Source organism: Canis aureus, chromosome 1, assembly GCF_053574225.1.
Source record: "Canis aureus isolate CA01 chromosome 1, VMU_Caureus_v.1.0, whole genome shotgun sequence".
Lineage (NCBI taxonomy): Eukaryota > Metazoa > Chordata > Mammalia > Carnivora > Canidae > Canis > Canis aureus.
In genome coordinates this window covers 22,320,561-22,341,141 of record NC_135611.1, presented here as the reverse complement: position 1 = coordinate 22,341,141, position 20,581 = coordinate 22,320,561, and the positions used below count along the sequence as shown (strand labels likewise).

General features: G+C 36.2%; 1 protein-coding gene across 7 annotated transcripts in view; it reads left to right on the top strand.

Annotated features, from left to right (window-relative positions):
- DCC (DCC netrin 1 receptor) overlaps positions 1 to 20,581 on the top strand; it is a 1,086,625-nt gene that overhangs the window by 957,481 nt on the left and 108,563 nt on the right. For 6 of the 7 annotated variants that reach the window (XM_077892647.1, XM_077892640.1, XM_077892691.1 and 3 more), the window contains 3 exons: positions 5,180 to 5,412; positions 10,274 to 10,412; positions 15,896 to 16,003. In XM_077892647.1, the coding sequence (XP_077748773.1) occupies positions 5,180 to 5,412; positions 10,274 to 10,412; positions 15,896 to 16,003 (480 nt within the window). The remainder of the gene's footprint in view (positions 1 to 5,179; positions 5,413 to 10,273; positions 10,413 to 15,895; positions 16,004 to 20,581) is intronic. The other variant, XM_077892657.1, reaches the window with a different exon arrangement.

The window sequence follows — 20,581 nt, the reverse complement described above, 5'->3', positions numbered from 1 at the left end:
TGTATGTCGTCATGTTCTGAGCCTTAAGTGGGTATGCATAGTTGTGTATGCATGTATATACATATACACACACGGGTTCCTTATTTTCTTGGTTTACAAAATTAAGTGAGAGGAAGTCAGTCTATAAATTAGTGCATAGATCTCTCCTTCTCTCAGTAGCTCATATTTTGGTGTCTTGATACCATTCTTCACTCTCTTGAGCATCTTGTCTGATCTTACAAATCAGTACAATTTAGGCAGGCACTATGCAAAAAGCCACCAACTGCCCGGCCCAAGTGACCACTTTCTTCTCTACAGAGGATCCTTCAAACTACTGTGACAAGGAAGGACTGACCTGGACTAGGCTGAGTAGACAGGTGGCTTTCTCCTGAGCCAGGCCTATAGGTCACTCCAACAGTGCCCAGAGCCTATGACGTTGAAAGGACTGGCTGCTTCCAGGGTTTGACACCTCTAGGAATTCTTATGGGAGTTGGACTGGAAAGGCAGCACACAAGAGAAAAAGAGCCCAAGGAACTCAGAAAGGAATGGGTACGAGAATGAGATTCACACAGACTGTGAGCAAAGCTGGGTGTACCCATAAATAGAACACCACCTCTGGGGGCTGTTAGAGTCCGTGGAAAGTCACATCACCACCCCCAATAGCCTTCTGTCTGAAATCTGAAAGTAAAACCCAAGAGGTCCATCTTCTTAATGAATTCTTTGATCCTGCCTCCTTTCAAAACCAACCAGCCTCAGACCTCATCTAACTCATCAGTAACCTTCACCTCAATGAGAATAAAGGGTCTGAGATCAGGATTTCATAGTGAACACTAGAGAACGTGGATCACTACTGGGTGCCTGAGTATGAAGTCCTGACAGGGAGGAATGAATCAACATAGAACAAATAGTGGGATCTGTGATTTCTGCCCATCACCTCAATTTATATAAACCTCGGTACGGTGTGTTTTCCAGACCCACAAGCTCCATTTAAAGACTATCCTGAGAATAACAGTTGTAAAGTGAATTCATGGTTGTTACATGATGATTTCTCAATATACACCATCACTTAATTGATTTCAATCAGATTTTCTTGTAGAGCAAAGTTATTGTTCCAGAGTCTCCTGGAATCTTTTGCTTCTGTTTTCAAGGTCTATGACCTGCCTAAAGTGGTATGCAGAATATGGGAAGGCGGTATGTGTCTGTATTAATTTATCTGTGGAGACAGTATGGCTCTCTCATTGTGTTATCAAAGGGGTTCATGCCTCCCCAAAAGGGCAAATAAGAAGTATTACCCAAGAGAATGTCTAATATCAAACGTATTATTCCTAAATGCCATGGAGGTCCAGAATAGGAAACCATGAGAGAACATGATGAAGGATGTCTAGAATTTTCATTCCCCTTTATTCTCTTGTTCCACCAGCAGCGAGATTCTTTGGGAGCTAGCAGGCCACTTGAGCTGTACTTGTCCTTTCCATCATTTGTACTTAGTAAGCCATCTCTTTCCCGCCTGTGGTTAAAGATGTGGAGCACCTGCTCATCAATGTGACCTTGAGCTTGTGATCAGACCACACAAACTAACGTATGACTAGTCTTTTCGAACACTATTTTCTTACCAAAACCAAAGCCCACAAAACAAGGGATACTCAAGTGACAAAAAAAAAAAAAATCAATTTTGAGCCTAAAGTAGTAGTAGTAAAAATAAAGTTTAGATAAACCGAAGAGAAGTTGCTCATAAGGAACCATTTGGGGCATCAACTTCTGACTTCACATTTGTTACCATTCCTTAATCCTCAGCATATGGCATTCCCAGAGTGGTTTCTAAAACACCAGTGATCCATAAGACTATTTTTCCCTGATAGAACTCTAATCCTAATGACTCTGGGAAATGAATGGATACCAAAAGTTGGAAATCGTGTGAGGCATTTTCTTATTGAAGTCAAGTCAGTAGGGGGTTGAAGGCAAGTGAAGAAAATCGGTCCTTTCTAAAGGGAAAGCATACATTTTTCCTGGATTTGGCAGACTTATTTTATTGTGTTTCCACACGTCATGGAGAACAAAGGACAAATAAATGGAATCAAAGGTTAAGGTTCTGGAAGAAGTTCTATCAATAAATGTGTCATAGTGCCACAGAGAGGACATTCTCTGCCTCTGACTTCCGCAAGTATTCCCGTGAGCAGACTTGGAAGAGGTCCACATAAAGTAAATAAAAAATCAGAGGCAATAAATGGACCAGGGTAGAGTAAGCATCGGGCCATGATGATTTCCAAAAGCCCGTGCTTTCAGGTGTTGGGATGCTCAGGAGCCTCATCTCATCCTGAACACACTAGTATTAGAGCTGAGGAAAGTTTCACCAGGTTAAATGGGCATGTTAAGAGTTTAGTTTGTGCAGTAGAGCTTTTTAGTTCTTATGGTTGCAAGAACAAGACATTTTGGGCCTGGAAAAAGAAAGAAGGCAGGGGAATAAGGAGGTGTGTTGTCTGAATTTGTTTATTCTTAACTGTTTTATCCATGTCTGAATGAAGTATAATCCAGATGTAAAATCATGTGATTATTTTAAAAGCTTGTTTTGAACTTTAGAATGTGAACTGAAAATTCATGAACTCTTACCAAAACATTTATTAGGAATTGAATAGGCTTCTCTTTTTAGCAACAGTTGTGAGGCTATGTTTCTTCTTTTTAATTTTTAATTTTAGTTTTTAATCCTGAATAAAACCACTACAAAACAACAGCATATAAGGCACCTAAAAACTGGGAAGAAGTCATTTAGCAACAAAAAACAAAAAAAATAATTTTTTTAACAACAACAACAAATATAGCTTTTAATATACTCAGTTTCTGTCCGGAGAGAAAGGTAATTAGCAGTGTATGTAGCATGCATGTGTTTAGAGTAGTACTTGCTAACCACTAGAACATTCCACTTTGTTGAAAAAGCTCTATATATCTATAGTATCCAAGATGATAAATTGGCTTATATGGCCGTGGGATACTTAAAATTGACTAGTGTAACAGAAGTGATTTTTAAATTGTATTTAATTTTAAATAATTAAAATTTAAATTGTCCATGTAAGTAGTGGCTCTTGTATTAGTACAGATCTAAAAGAGATGGCAAGTAGAATGGCAAGCCATGCCTGAAAACAAATTTCCTTTTAAAAGTCTAGAGAAACTTGGCCAGGGATAGAAAATCTTAAATTATGTAAGTCCACAGATAAATAACAACAAATATTACTTAAAATTGGAGGGATGCATTCTATGGAACTGAGACTCCAAGAAACTCAGTAAGTCGTGAAAAATATACTATTATAAAATCCAGAAACAGCAAGATTGAATGTTAGCATTTCTTGAAGGAGAATCACTACTTTTCAAAACCTTATATAAGGCACCTGTGGCAGATTATTAAATTCGTATGGGTTTAAAAGCCAAGTTAAGCAAAGAAACAACAAATATGGCATAACACATTATGTAGGTTGGTCCAAAAAGATGTTTGTGATTCAGAGCAGTCTTCCTGTGTATATAACATTCTTTTTGGAAAGTCGGCTAACGATAGAAAAGAAGGGAGGCAGCACCTGCTTCAGTTTGGCCAAACACCTGCCACCAATGCGCCAACCTAATGACTGATCAGGGATCCTCCCAGAGGCTCTTCAACTCCCCCTTCATCATTTCATAAATCCATTTGGGTTTAAAGGAGCCCTTAATAAAAAGACACATCAAAGGAAAATACGGAAAGCCTGGGCTCTGTCATTAAATTTTAAACACACATTTTTCTTTCTCTCTCTCTCTCCTTTTTTTTCTTTCCTTTTGTTCTATTTTTTTTTTTTTGTTTTCAGGTTTTATATTTTTCTCCAAAGACCACAGCCCAGTAAACTACTAAATAATTCATTGGAAAACAGAGCAATGTATAGGGGATAGGTATTTGAAATACAGTGGACAAAGTGAAGTCATCATCAAAACCAGCCAGCAGCTGCTGTGCTTGGAACCCGGCTATTTAAAAATCTAAACTGTGTGTGTACACTGCTTCAGACACTCTACATTTTAGCAGGTCATCTCCCTAAATGTCATCATGTGCCTAGCCTGAGGGCTTTTTTTTTGTTGTTGTTAGTGAAAATACCTATTACATGATTTAAAGGTAAAATTTCAAAAACTGAACAGTCTTAGGAATAAAATAAAAGGCTCAATATTGGACACTTACTATGACCAGAAGATAAGTTCTTCTAATTCTGATATCCTCAGCCTAAAAATGAGTACAAAATTTTTTTAGAGAATTTTATAAAACCACACGTGTCATTATGCAGGTTCCGATTATGCTAATCAGGATCAAAGCCTGTGTGTACTTCACACAGTTCCTTCTGTCTCCCCAGTCAATAATATAAAGTCTTCCCATGAACTTGACATTTTGGAACAAGCAATATGAACCATAGGTATGCCTTAAGAGTCTAAAAACTTAATTACTCTGTGGGAAAGTGGGTAAAATTTCCATACTTTCTTTAAGGATTTCAATCTGAGAAAGCCTGCCACACCAAGTGCTAGAGGAAAGTTAGTTGTCACCAACGTATCATTGGCCCACATGGACCATGGACTTGGTCAATCACGCTTTACGCAATCATAGCCATAGACGGATTGCTGTAGACCGAAGGGCCCTTTGGGCTTTATTATTTGTTTCTTGTCTAAACAATATTTACACAGATAAAGCCTAAGCAACGATGAAAGCATTAGAGAAACCAAATCAAGTTATAAAAGTAGAAAAGCAAGCATAAAAAACAGTTATTAGATCGGCATTTATTTCCTTTACAGGAGGAAATAAAGCAGACGCTCCTTTTGATCTTGTTATTTTCAGTTATCCGTATAGTTATAAAACTGACAAGTCCTATACTAGACCCTGGAAGAAGCAATGTGCAACACTCCAAGAAGAAATGGACTTTTAAAATATATAGCTAGAAATGACACCAAAAGTGGAGTTGATAAAACCACTGTAAGGAAATGAGTGAATTACGGAAAATAGTTATTTTTGTAATATAGCAATACTGTTTCTAACGAGTTTTCCGATTGAATTAATTGTATTTTTTTCTGTTCTTCTCATGTTCCCTTTCATCATTATTGCCATGCATTTAACTCATTGTGATGTGTTACCACTGATATTTCTTTTTTTAACTCTTTTATTTACGTATTTATTTGTTTGTTTCATTTGGCGGGTTTTTAAACCCAGATCCCACTGACCCAGTTGATTATTATCCTTTGCTTGATGATTTCCCCACCTCGGTCCCAGATGTCTCCACCCCCATGCTCCCACCAGTAGGTGTACAGGCTGTGGCTCTTACCCACGATGCCGTGAGGGTCAGCTGGGCAGACAACTCTGTCCCTAAGAACCAAAAAACATCTGAAGTGCGACTTTACACTGTCCGGTGGAGGACCAGCTTTTCTGCGAATGCGAAATACAAGGTGAAGTTCTAATTGATAGTGTAAACTTTAAAATGAATTGTCATTTGCTGAATACATTGTTTTAAATGCTTCCTGGACTGTCATGAGTCATTTTTCTAGCAGTGGCACTAAATGGAAAACAAAGCATTTTAGTAACTCAATATCTAAAATTAGAATGGGAATAATTGTATCTTAGGAAACAATTCTAAGGCGAGGTAGAAAAAACATCAGGAGATGCAAAAGGTTATTTGAATTCTACCAGATGCTGCATTTGTATAAATAATTTGATTCTGTACAAGGTAATGCTGTTTTCCTTTAAAAATAGCAGGGCTCCACATTAATTTTTGTGGTATATTCGGGTGTCTTTCTTTTTATTTGGAATCTAGATTGACACCAAAGGCAACCCTATTAATGTTACAGAGACCCATTTTATAGTGTGTATGACTGTGAACACAGCTGGAAGATTTTGCTATAAAGTCCTTCGAAAGCACTCTAAGCCATTGGCATCTACTTCCTCAATTAGCCTTGAAGCACACTGATGTGGCGAAGGAAACCACAGTGCACACTCCCTTTTAACTAATTTGAATTAGACCAACCCTTTCACAGAGTCATCCCACAACCCTACTAAGAGCTCTGTAGCAATAGATATTTGAGGCATTGTCTTTACTACTTTTAAATCCCTGTCAGCCAGCCTTAGCAACCCCAGCAATTAGTTCAGTACAGGGACAATTCTATCACCTCCTAAGCCTGCCACAATGTTAGTACATACAAACAATGCGTAAAATGTAGACTAAAATGAGAAAATCAACGAGGACCGTCAAGTACCTACTGCTTCGTACCCAGAACTATACAAGATTATAGAGGCAGTTAAACACCGTTGAGATGTTGCCATTTAACATGTTACATGTAATTTCAGAATGAGTAAGGCACTCAGTTCCATTGATATACTTCAAAGAACTGCTAAGTGACTCAAGTGAGATAATATATATCATTATATATATATGTACTTATACATATAATGATATATAAAATAAAAAGCTTCACAAGATGAAGAAGATAGTTTTAAAAATAAGATCATACATGGTATCCAATAACCAAGGAACCAAGGGTTCAATCCTGGCACTCCAGCTTCTTCAGACGCCCCTTATCTGAGAAGGGAAGATCCCTTTTCTTTACCACTCTACTGGGGTAGCTCTCAGAGAGAATTCGAATCTCTTGACATTTTATCCAGTGTTATTTCCACTAAACCGCCATCTTGCGTAATCTAGCCTCTACTCAGTGGTGATTTCAGAGATGGCAATACCCTTTGGGAGTGTCTGACTCTAAAGGCCCTGAAGATAAAGCCAAATCCCACCAATAATACTGTAAATCTGCCTCTTCCCTGCTGTAGCCATGCTGGATCTGCTTCTAGTCTCTTTCAACTTTTAACTGGTATAAAATTCACATTTCATCATAAATCAGTTTTTAGTTGAAACCGTTTTAAGAAGCTTTCTTTGGTACTGCCGCCCTGCTAGGTCAGATATTTGGAAAAACTCTCCAGGCAAGTCCAAAATAGTATCATTGATATAACATATGTTTTAAGTACCCTATCCATCTCCTTGCAGTATTAGATTTAAGACTCAGCGGAACTATAAATAAAGATAACATTATCAGATAAGACAACCAATGAAACATATGAGAACATTAAAAAAAAGTCTCTCTTTATATACAGATTGCCCAATTCTAAGTTTACCTATAAAAGACTACTTTTAAAAATGTTATGCTCATAATTGCTGTACTTTGTCGATACATCCATTTCACAGAATGGCCATGGGTACTTTGCCAGTATGTGAAATGTTCTGAAGGACAATGATTGTTCTCTGAGGAATGGCTTAAGTTCCAGAATTTCTTGGGGCAGATTATTTCAGTTGATTAGTTAATACAGCAGATATGGAATTACTGAATCTCACAAAGAGTGCCTGTAAAGGAAGACTCAAAACAAAAACTATTCCTTGTAAGCAGAGGCTGGCTTCTCTCTTGGATTGAAATTTAGGAATAAAAGATTTTAAATATTCCTCTCCCCACGGTCTTCCCTGACCTAAGACTTTCAGCTACTACAATTCCGTCCCCACCTCCCCCACCCCCATACACACTCACACTGAGAAGAACAGTGTTACAGGAAAGGGCAGGGTAAGTTGGAGAGCAAGGATAAATACAGAACATATCAAGCCCAGTAGAAAGTAATACAATAAGCTGAAATTTTACAAATAATGGTAATAGAATGCTTTGGTTTTATATTGTGAACTTCTCAAACTACTTTCATACCTATTACTTCATCTCACTCCCCACTGCAGCTTTATAAGGTAGGCAGACCATACACAAGATACAGGGGGAAAAAATAAATACATGGCGTCTAATGACCTGGGTGCAAGAATTGGCTGTGTCCTGTCCTGTCACTGAACTTGCTCAATCTCATTTTTCTCAACTGTATGATTGGAATATTCACACTTACTGTAAAAAGAGTAAGATTCTCCATAGTTAAGCATGTATGTAGATCCCTTTACGAAGACATCAGTAGGTTGTGTAACTTGAAAAAGATTTCCAGTGAAACTGCAGCTGGAGCTCAGGTGACCTAGTGGCATTATCCAAAGCTATCCTCACAGGAGTACCCTCTACTTCATTTAATCCCAAATCAAGCTATATTCCAGACATTTATATCTTGGTTGTCTAAAACTCTGTTTTGATTTTCCTTATCAGAAGGAGGAATCTTCTATAATTTACTTCCTACTAAAATGATTAATCACATGATGTTTTATATGTATTTCTATTCAAAGGACGTTCAGTGAGTATTGACTGGTGATTACCAGATATAACATGGCTATTACAGAAGATACAAAGATGTGCAAGACTGAGTCTTGCACACCCCAAGATACTCCAAATTCCATAGGGAACTTAACACCCGCCTAAAGTTATATATCATATTAGCAAATGCATGAAATATTGTAGCTAGCATTTACTGAATACGTTCTCTGGACCAGATGCAGTATTTTACTTTACAGACCCTTTAAATAATGCTGGGAGCTCAGTGCTATGGTTATCTCCATTTTATGGATGAGGAAGAGAGGCTCAGAGAGGTACTATCTATTGTATTCTATGCTCACAAAAATAACTGGCCATGATTTTTCCAAAGTACTTCTAGGCTAATTATTTGTTCTGAGCAATAACTTTCCATGAAGTTCCTGAGAAAACCCAGTGAATTCATGCTATTTTACAGAATGCAAGTGTGTCATTCTAAAACACAAACAAGGACAGTTTTGCTTAGTGTCCTCCCAAACACTAGTGATGTTTATGCTCAGAGACTAGTTTTAAAAAAGTATGATTCTTTCCTCCTAGCTGAAATATTTCTCATTGCCCCATTTCTCCCCTTATCTCCATTTCTAAGACATAAAGGTGTTCATGATACTAAAGGAAGACAAGATTGGAAGTTATATAACAGCATGCCAGGTACTAGCTGCCCATGTCGTGTTTTATTTGATGGAATTCTATCTTTCTGACGCTGCACAGTATTTTTACATTTACTTAGGCCTATATTTTTACAGCTATTTTTAAGAAGAGCTTCTGATAGATGTTTATGAGGTCATCACTTTAATGGGATGGATAGGCACACCGTCAAAATGTTATTAGTACAGTTAAATATTTATTTGGTTTTGTAATGAAATGTAGGATTTTCATAGCTATTATCTAAGGATTCATAGTAGAATAAAAAAGATATACCACACTACAGTAGTATAGGAGGAGTTAGGTGTGACATAGGCGGTGGAAAAGAGCTTTCCTTGATTTTCTAAACATAGATATGTAATAAATGTAATAAATATACAAGTAAAATGAAATATTAAACTTTGGAAGAGGATCAAGATCTAAATACCAAGCATAAATTGATACTTATAAGAGGGATAAATAGGCAAAATTTTCCTGGTCATATGGAAAATATTCAATTAACCTGGAAGATCAACTGTTTTTTTTTTTTCCTCACTTCCATTTTGATCTCTTGAGTAAGCAATAAAAAATAGATAATTTATTTCCTACTAAGACATCTGTAACTTGCTATTTAAAAGACAAAGAATGAATTCAAAAGACAAATAGTAATACTAATATAATCTTTAGTGTTAGTGTTCTAAAACAAAACAAGGACAATATTGCCTAATGGCCTCCCAAACACCAGTGATGTTTATGCTCAAATAGATACTTATCCGATATGTAGTTCTCTTCCTAATCAATTGCTCCAGTGACCATTCTTACATGTGTGTTTAATGTGAACTTTGCATAAAAAGAAGACTACACAGATACAACATTGTTTTTGTTTATTTTCTTTATAATAGCCAAACAGATTCTGGAATCACTACAGTTTTGTGCTATAAAGAATTTTTAAAAAATCACAAGCAGTAGAACTCTAAATGTTAATTTTATTACCAGAGGAAAATAATCATAAAAATCTATTTGCAATATCTATTGAAAAAAGGATTTTGATTATTACAAATAAATTAAAGTTAAAATGCAGATTACCTTAAAAATGGAATTGATAGAAGCAAGCAGAATTGGTCCTGACACCATGGTTATTCCCCTACTTGGGAAAATTATCAGCTAGCTGCCTCTCTGAACAACTTCACACTTGATTTTATCCATCATGTTTTGGATGTACAATCAGCCAGTGTAAACTGGTTGACAGAAAAGAAGTAGAGCAGTAGAGCCAGGGCTTTGCCTTAGCTCTTATGCTATTTGGAAATAGAAATAGACTCCTTTTTTTGGTTTGTTTTTTTGTTATTTGATAGTGTCTTTACATGTTTGCATTTACCAAGTTGATAGAGTTCATCTTTTTCTCTTTGGTTATTCCCCACTTGTACAGTCAGAAGACACAACATCTCTGAGTTACACAGCAACAGGCCTCAAACCCAACACGATGTATGAGTTCTCGGTCATGGTAACAAAAAACAGAAGGTCAAGCACATGGAGCATGACTGCCCATGCCACCACGTATGAAGCAGGTATGTGAAGAAAGGCTTGCTTCCAAATTTCTATTTTTGGAATAGAATATTTTGATGGTGTTTCCCATGTTTTGTGGAAGTTGGAACATACATGCACTATGATGGTCTAAGTTACGCCTTATCCTGCCGAAAACATTTTATACTTTGTAGTTCAAAGCACTTTTATATCAAGTATCATTGTCCCCACTCTAGAAAACAAAACAAAACAAAAAAAGAGTCCCCAGTGAATTGAGTAATCTAGTTTTAATCTGGGCATTAACTCCAGAGATCTGAATATAAATCTTTTCTTTGACCCCTTTAAATAAAGGCAGAAATCCATGCACTGAACTGTGTCCAAAACATTTGAGTCTTTGATTAGCAGTCATGGTGAGTATTTACTTTTTTGGAAAGAAATTAGATACAATGCTTTACAACCATAATCGCATTGATGTTTATCGTAAATAACCTCGGCTGGGTATGGGAAGAAGTTTCTGGGTGGTTATGTTCACTCCTTAGAAATAAGACAATGATATGGAAAAACCCTCATGCAATTTGAAATAGTTCAAATCACAATGCAATTCACTGTAAATTTTACCAGTCACATTTACTATGGATCGTAAATGTTGAATTTATAACCTTAACAGACATGCAGTGCACTTGGCTTTTATAGTTCGTGGAAATCCAACATCTGAAGAATACAGGGTTTAGCATGCTGTTTGACTGGTTTCATGGTATTCTCTTTCAGGGTAAACTATACCACACATTTCCAAATTTAAAAATATATATACCAATAAAACTCTCTGGGTAAGTCGAATTTCTTTTTCCATTAGGATTTGATCCGTAGCATTGCAGTTCTTTTATTCCAAGCTACTACCTTAATTCAGAGAGTTCACTGTTAATATTTTTTTTTTAATTTGGGGGATACGTCTTTCTATAAGAAGTTGTCTAGTTTGTCCGATTTAATTCCAACATCCTCCTTTCTTTTTTTCATCTTCTATTTTACACGTTTATGTATATTAACTCTTACCCCTAGAATTCTGCCCTGGATGCCAATGTTCACAGCTTCTTAGGAAGAATAAGACATGCAGAGTGGGTTATGTCCTATGGGGAGAATAAGGACCCTGCTCTTCCTTTTTACTTAAAAAAAGATGAAGGCAGCCCAGGTGGCTCAGCGTGTTTAGGGTCACCTTTGGCCCAGGGCATGATCCTGGAGACTCAGGATCGAATCCCATGTCAAGCTTCCTGCATGGAGCCTGCTTCTCCCTCTGCCTGGGTCTCTGCCATTCTCTCTCTCTCTGTGTCTCTCATGAATAAATAAAATCTTTAAAAAAAAAAAGATGAAAGAGTTAAACAGAAACCAATGAAACATTAGGTCTTCCCTGAACGAAAGAGAGTAGTAATTTCCTCTTAAAGCAAGCGAATTCATTCATTTTTCCCATTCATAAACATCAAATGGACCCTAACATCTGGCTTGATAAATATATCCTATTCATTTCTCATCAACTGCCTAGCCTGGTAGGGACACCAACGGTGAGACCCATTGCTGACAAAAAGATATTAACTGCTAGAAAGTGGTTAGTGGGAAGGTGATTGTCAAAACAGATAATGATCTGGACAAAAGTGTAAATAGCATGAGGATGAGATCCCTGGGTGATGATGAGAAGCAAAAAGTAATTCACAAGTGTCTGCAGACTTTATAACTGTGAGAAGGAAATGAAGTGAATGAAATAGTTCTAGGTTTGCTTCTAATTCTGCAGTAACATAAAGACTGTTTGGGACTGCATAGTTACGCACTTGTGCTGAAATTGCTTGCGATGGGCAAATCCTTGAAATAAAACATTCCATTCTGTCCATGTGATAAACCCTTAATTTTATTCTAGTTAAATAAAATAGAAATAACTGGAAGGAGATTTACAATCATGAAATAATACAGGAAAAAACCCAAAAACCTGAGGTAACATAAGAAATAAAACCACAGAGTTTGGGGCAAGGTGGAATCCGAACATTGATCCAAGGATAAATTCTGTCTGGAGAAATAAAGAGAGGTTTCACAAAAGAAATAATAATTGAGCAATGGCCTAGGTGAGTCATGAGGTACCCAATCCAGGGTCTTCAAAGGAAAAGAATAACATGTACAAAAGTACACAAGCAAGTATCAGCAAGATGTCATCTAGAGACATTTATGGCTGGTTCAGAGTGAGTGGAACACAGTATTCACAGGACAACCAGGGGAATTGAGGCAGTAAAAGGAAGTGCAGTACATACCAGGGCCTGATATTTATTGTTTTTTTTACATATTTACACTTTTTAAAGATTTTATTTATTTATTTGAAAGAGAAAGAGAGTGAACAAGAGAGAGCAGGAGTGGTAGGGCAGGGATAAGGGGGAGGGAGCTGACTCTCCACTGAGCAAGGAGCCCAACGCAGGGCTCCATCCCAGGACCCTGATCACGACCTGAGCTGGAGGCAGACACTTAACTGACTGGGCCACCCGGGCACCCCAAATATTTATTTATTTATTTATTTATTTATTTATTTATTTATTTATTTATTGACAGAGGGAGAGAGAGAGAGAGCAGGTGGAGGGGCGGCAGGAGAGGGAGAGAGAAGGTCCAGCAGACTTCCCGCTGAGCAGGGAGCCCAAGTTGTCCTCCATCCCACAACTCCAAGATCACAATCTGAGCCTAAACCAAGAGTTAGAGGCCACCCAGGTGCCCCACTTATTATTTGTTCTTTATTTACATTTAATCCAAGGAAGATTGGTCATCAGTGAGGAATTTCTGAAAGGTTGTCTCTAGGCAGAACCCAAGTGATTGGAGAGGAACAGACCAGAGACTTCTGCTAGACTCAGTAGGCATCGCTGAGGTTATTAGGGCCACATTCCTGTCCAAATACTGTGCACTTCATACAACAATCTGAAACTTTTGAGCTATTGATTCCAAGACCAGAGTCGCTATTCACCAACATTCATAGGGCTTGAGGAAAAAGAGAAACTTGCACAACACCTAAAATAGATCAGTTCTTAGATTGTTTTTTTTTTTTTTGAAAAATAATATACCTATTCAGTGTATTATTTTGATAGGTGAAGTTGAAGCATTTTATCTTTTTTGAGTACCAGAACAGATTCAGTGAAGCAATCTAATCATCACCATTTGACTGTTTTCTAAATAAGCATCGCTTTGAAATTTAACCTAGTTAGAAAAAAACAGATTATTCTGAATAGTTAGAAAGATCTGTTAATTACTTCCATAATTGGAAAACTCTTATTATGCTTGATATAATCTAAGTCAATTTGTGACCACATATTACCTTCCTATCTATGGCTTAGAAAATATCTTGAATGAACTCTTTATAAGAATGACCCTTCTTTAGATAGTGTTGCCTCCTTGATAGTTTGTTATAACAAATCTTGCCCTGCAAGAGTGTCCTTGTTCTTGTTTCATTAAACCATATACATACGAAGCTTCTTTACTCGGGGTTCAACTACACTAGACCTATGTACTCCCCTCCTTCTACTTTCTTCTTTTTTTTTCTCAGTTTAAATATATTGTGTACCTTGATCAGCGTATTATGATTAGGTGCAGCTTTGGTTAGCCTGGAATACTAGTGGCTTTGAGAATCAGAGCAATGGAAATAAAATATTATGATAGATGGAAATATTTGGTGTCCCCTCCATTTGAAATATATTCAGGTAGAGAAATGGAAATAGGGTGGCTCAGATTTTGCATGACAGGGCCAACAGAAGAACCAAAGAGAATGGTAAGAGTGAAGAGTTCAGAATTCGGACCAAGTTGTACCTATCTTGTAGGTACAAGCATTCTTATGCAGAGATCTGGGAATTCCTCCAGAACCTTTTAAGGAACTTAGATTATGTTCCGAAATTTCCCATGTCGAATCAAACTAAGGGTAATGAAAAGAGACTGTCAGTAACGGACTTGGAGCATTATGTATTGCCTAGGTGGAAAACTCACTGCATCCCAAAGCATAGACAGTGAGAAAGCAGATATAGAAGCCTAGAAGATACTGGACTGACTTAGACAGTTTACTGCCATCTTTAAAATATATTTAAAATTTTGTTGTGGGACGCCTGGGTGGTTCAGCGGTTGAGCATCTGCCTTCGGCTCAGGGCATGACCCCGAGGTCCCGGGATTGAGTCCCGCATCGGGCTACTTGCAGGAAGCCTGCTTCTCCCTCTGTCTGTGTCTCTGCCTCTCTCTCTCTGTGTCTCTCATGAATAAATAAATACGATCTTTAAAAAATATAAAAATAAAAATAAATAAAATAAAATTTTGTTGAGCACAAAGTAGGAGGAAAAATAATTTTCCCTTTATTCTTCTAGGTCCTGGGCTGAGACCTCTCTGTAATACAAGATAGATTAATAGCAGAAAAACAAACAGGAATTTAATAACATGTATAGCTCTCGTTTACATGGAGAACACCCAAGAAAACTGAGTAACTCCCTGAATGACCCAAGTTATCACCTTAAATACAATCTCCAACTAAAACCAAAAGAATGTGTTGGGGTTTAGGGAGCCAGTTATATGATTTCAGGCAAGTCATAATAAATAAGGGGGTTGTTATTATGCAGATTTTAGTTCCTGCCTTCTTCCTAATAAGAGTTTCTAGAGATTTTATCATCCTCCTCTTCCTGATACAGAGAGGGAAACACTATTGTAAATACAAATTTCTCTTATGAAAAGGTAACATCTTGTAAGTTTTCAGATCTTTTTCTATGTCTACTATTAAAAAAAAAAATCAGCCTAAAATAGCCCTTATGCCAAAGAGGCATATTTTGGGGTGATAAATTCTGGTTCCCTTCCACAACATATGGGAAGAGTAGCTCTAAAACCCTTCTCAATCTGTGCCAGGCTAATACTACAACCTTCGTAGATTCCATACCTCCTCTGTTTTCAAATATTTCTTTATCTTCTAACTAAGGGATGCCTGGTATGTTTACCTAAGCAAGATGTTTTGACTTATATTTAAATTAATTCTCTTTTTCTCCTTCTTCTCCTCATCCCCCTTCTACCTACTCCTCCTTCTTTTTATTCTTCTTCTTGCTTTTGAGAAAATATAGAATTAGGTGGCATATTTTTTTAAAAACCTAAGGTTGTAACAGAACTGTGTCTCTTGGAGACATATAGCCATCAATTTAAGTATGTGTATCTTCCTTTGTTCCTATATAATGATTCTTACATGTTTAGTGAGGTGCTCACTTGGAAATATCCATTATACTTTTCTCCTCTGAATTCATACATATTCTGTTCACCTCTCTATATTTACACCTTTGAAAGTCATTTAACCTCTATGGAAAAAACATTCACTTCTATATATTTGTTTGTTTGCTTATTTGATTAAAATACTTGAAATAAATTGTAAATGGTAAGATCAGCATGATATACTGCATGATGGATTCTGAGTGTCAACATCATGATTAAAAGTCCCATAAATGTCTGTTTTCTTTCACATCCAATGACAAGGCCTTGTCTCTGTTTCATCTCACAGCCCCGACCTCTGCTCCCAAGGATTTGACAGTCATTACTCGAGAAGGGAAGCCTCGTGCTGTCATTGTAAGTTGGCAGCCTCCTTTGGAAGCCAATGGGAAAATTACTGGTAAGTATCTTTGCTTTACTTCCAGCATTGCTCTGCTTGGCCTGTGATTGCTTACTGTGAGCACTGCTCATGCCTCTGTGTATTAGTTTTCTGTCCCAGCATCTCAGTGGACTTCTCAACCCTTTCTGGTTGCCTCTTCTTGCCCCCACTGACCATGGAATCTCTTCTAATGGTGCCTTGCAAATAAGCACACATATAGATTTCTTTTGAGTTGCTTTCTGTGAATAATGTATATTTCAATTAGTTTAGACCTTTTGTTTTCCATCTTGTGGAGCACTGGGACAGTCTTCTAATGGAATCCCTCCAAGCATAAATGACTAAAAAAAAAAAAAAAAAGCCAGTTGTTTGGCAATTATAAAATACAAAGACACCTAATGGCTGTGTATTTTTGAATGGCACATACAAAGGAGGTTTGTCTGGGGGTTTTCAGTTTCTCACTTAACTCCTAGCTTCTTACTGAAATCATGAGGTTCGTAAAATACTTAATATTGACTGACAGAAATTGAACTTAATGAATATTTCACAGTGACAGATTTTATTTTGCCAAATATTGCTGATAACATCAATGCCTAATTAAAGCATCCATTAGAAGCCTGTAATGTTAATTTAGTATGAAAAATATAATGGAATTCTATCAGGGATTTTGCATTTAAATGATCACTTTAGGCTTTTAATAGATGTCTCCATAGCATATAATTATTATGAAAAATATTGTATAACTAAAAATGTGCACATTATAGTCTAATTAACTTGAACCATTGGGTTAGGCACATGTAAGAGTAACTCCTTTTTCTTTTTTTTTTTTTTTTGCATACAAGAAGTGGATAGCATTATTATAAATTAACAAAGTAATTCAGTCATTCTGTGATAACAGAGATAAGCATGGAAATTACAGTTCAGATGGCACACTTACTTTGTATGAGTTACTTTCTGAATTTCCCAAAATGAAAAGATAATGTGAAAATTCCAAATGTGATTTAAATTTAAGCTGAAGACTTGTTTTCCCTAGGAAATTGTTCTTAGTGCAATACGAAACAGAAATTTCATTTGAGCTGACAAATATGGAAAAAGAAGAGGGATATTAAATCTCCCCCAAATTGTATATGCTTAGTTGTCACTCTGCCAGCCTTTTTAAAACTGAGGCTGGCTCATTCTAATTTCCTTTTTCTTTTTCCCTTCAATGTTATGATTTATTTTCATTGGTTCTAGTTCGGTACTTTTGTAGAGTTTGATTTGTTTACATGATGACTTTTTTATTATGTTATAAACAGTTATTTATAAGCGTATGTTAAATCAATAGATAATAAGTTTAAGAAAAAATAGAATAGAAGTTGTCTAAATAAAAACAAGTTCTGGTGGAAAAAATATATATTTTTTGATAGAGGATAAAATAAGCCATATACTACTCATATTCTCTGCTCTTATTTAAATAAATCTCATCAAATAGTCAATGTAAACAATAGAATGTGTTTTCAACTCTGGAAGAAGCTTAGTTTTGCTTATTGAGGAGAAAAAATGGAAGTCTGCCCCCATATTAAGAAATGCAGATTAATCTAAGCAATAAAATTCTGTGTTTCAAAATCGCAGTACATGTAGAAGAAACCTTCTCCACATCTTTTATTTAGAGTTGTATATTAAGTATCCATTCTCTCACAATGGTAAAGTAAAAGTATGGGAGGCAATGCTTTTTACCTATAAAAGCCTAGTTCATTAATTAAAACCAAATTGTTGTTATCAGATTGAGATATTTTGAACTCAAGTCAACAGGGAGCAAACAGTAAGAATCCTTAAGACAGCTTCTCTTCCATATATATTTTGATTCTTCAATCAAATTACTTCCAGAAAACAGGATGATAAAATATTCAAAATACCAGGTAGCAGAAGGCCCAGATTTACTACACTCGGTTTCTCATTGAAGCACAAAGGAAATGTGAGCCCCTTTCCAGTGTGTCAGAGCATGTGTGTGTCTGTATGGGAGAATGTGCTCACATCCTACCTTTGTATTTGTTTGTTTAACCAAGTCCCTGCATGTATATAGCAGTAAAGTAGGATGGTTAAGAACCCAAGCTTCTTGGAGGGAGATGCCTGCGTAAGTTAACCTTCTTAAGTTCACTTTCTCATCTATAAGGTAAGGATAGTAATAGAACCTCTTTTGTGTAATGCAATAATAAAGTACTGAGAAAATTCTCTGATGTCCAGTGAGAACTAAAACAAATTAATGATTGTTATTCCCATTTCAAATCCATCCAAGGGTGAATCTTTACTGATGTACTCTGCATAGAACCAGATCATCACTTTGTAAATATAGATGCTTCAAAAAGATTAAACAAAAAAGAGGACAAAGAAGGAGATCTAAATAATGCCAGTGCCTAAATTCCTTGATTATAAACTGGCAGTTTAGGAATTTGGACTGACATTTTCAAGAGAGAATGGTTCAAAATGAATTAAGCATTCATTATATGTTTGGCATCCTGCTAAGTACTTTAGTAGATCATCTTATAGATGATCATATCTTCCTATTATTCCATGTTGAAATGAAGAGACAAGGGTCTCTTCTAGAGTAAATCCCAAAGTCAAATAATCAAGAAGTAACAGAGCTAGGATTTGTAACTCATGTTCAGACTCTTTACTCTTATACTATGTTTTGCTTCAGCTTATTAGTATTCAACTAGTCCAAACTGTGATTCTTAACTGATTTATGCTTTAATTTATCTGAGGAATGATTGAGAACGCTATATTTTAAAAGTTCCCAAGTGATTTTAATGTACAGCTAGGGTTTTGAAATATCGATCTAAATAAATGCAGCATCCAACATTATTTATGATGAGAGACCAACACAAAGAGAGAGTTAGATCTTCAGAGATTGTTTCCTTATCAATACTATCCAATGGATAAGATTATGTTATCTTTTTTTGTGTTGTGTGATACTCTAGTCCAGTTCCTCTTTCTTGAAATTCTCTTCTTTCTTGATCTTTTAAGATCACCTACCCATTTTTCTTCCCAAATTCAGGCTACAACTTGTCGGTCTTGTTGGTAGACAGTTCTTTGACCTGTTCCTTAAGTAGATCTTTTTAGTCTATTTGTTACTTTCTCTGAAAAAGTGTGTATAGTATAGCCAGGGCTTCAGTGAACACAAATTTATGTCTCTGAAATCTATATCTCCATCCAAGGAACTCTAGATACATATATCCTGCATATTGTACATTTCCACTTTCCAATAGAAGGCACCTCCTTCTATTCCCCAATCTCTATCTCCTTTCTTCCTCTTTTTTTTTTTTTTTGTGTGTGTGTGTGTGTGTGTTCTGTTTGTTTGTTTGTTTGTGGGTTTTTTGTTTTTTTTTTGGTCTATCTATCCTCCACCATACCAACCAAAAAAATGTACTATTGTATTTTGTACTACATTGTAAGACCATCCAGGATTGTGGACCCAACTGGGCACTCACTGCAATCATATGTGTCTAAATATTCCTACTCCTATCATATAAAGATTTTTCATGTTTACCCAGTTGCAAAAGTTGGAAATTTAGCCATCTTGACTTCTCCCTTTATGACCTCTTCCCATATAATCAGGAGAGAAAAATCTAAATAAAATCATAATACAGTGTTGAAAATTCTATAAGAACATATATAAGATTTAGTTCAATGCTTTCTCTTTAGTATCAATATTCTTGACACTTAGCTCGTAATTAATAAATATTTATTGAGTAGAATAACCATTGAATTGCTATTAAATCTATTGTTTGATTGAAATCAAAGTTCCAGCTCTTCCAAATATACTTCCCTAAGCTTTAATAATATTAAGAAAGAATAAGAAGGAAGGAAGGAAGGAAGGAAGGAAGGAAGGAAGGAAGGAAGGAAGGAAGGAAAGAAAGAAAGAAAGAAAGAAAGAAAGAAAGAAAGAAAGAAAGAAGAAAGAAAGAAAGAAAGAAAGAAAGAAGAAAGAGAAGAAAGAAAGAAAGAAAGAAAGAAAGAAAGAAAGAAAGAAAAGAAAAGAAAAAAGAAAAGAAAAAGAAAGAAGCATTTACTAAGTAGTCACTATATAGAAGATAATATATAATAGGAATACCCACATATATTAAATTCTTAACATACATTATCTCACTGCAACTTATTTTCAGATGAAAATGGAGACATATATATATCAAGCAAGTTGCTCAAGGTTACAAAGCCAGGAAAAGTAGAACTATAAGTTGAGGTGAGGTCTTCCTGAATCCGTAGCCTATTATTTTTTAATATTTTTTTTCCACAAAGAAAGAAGAAATGGGTCCTTTGTTATGTATTTATCTATAGACATGATCATCAGAATCAATGTTTGAAAAAGGAGTTCTCACTGGGCTGAGATCCTTGCTGGTAGGCATCATCTTGGTCTTCCTGGTACTTAGCAGCTGAACCGTGGAAGGGAATCAGTGATCTGTGAGAAGTATGGAAAAAGAGGAGACAGGTGGAACCGAACACTTTCTGACCCTTGCCTTTTAGAATTACAACTACCTCCTTATAGAAGTAGTCAAAATGACATATATATGATGTTACATTTTATACGTATTTAGACAAATGTAATTCTAATGTGGGAGTGTCCAC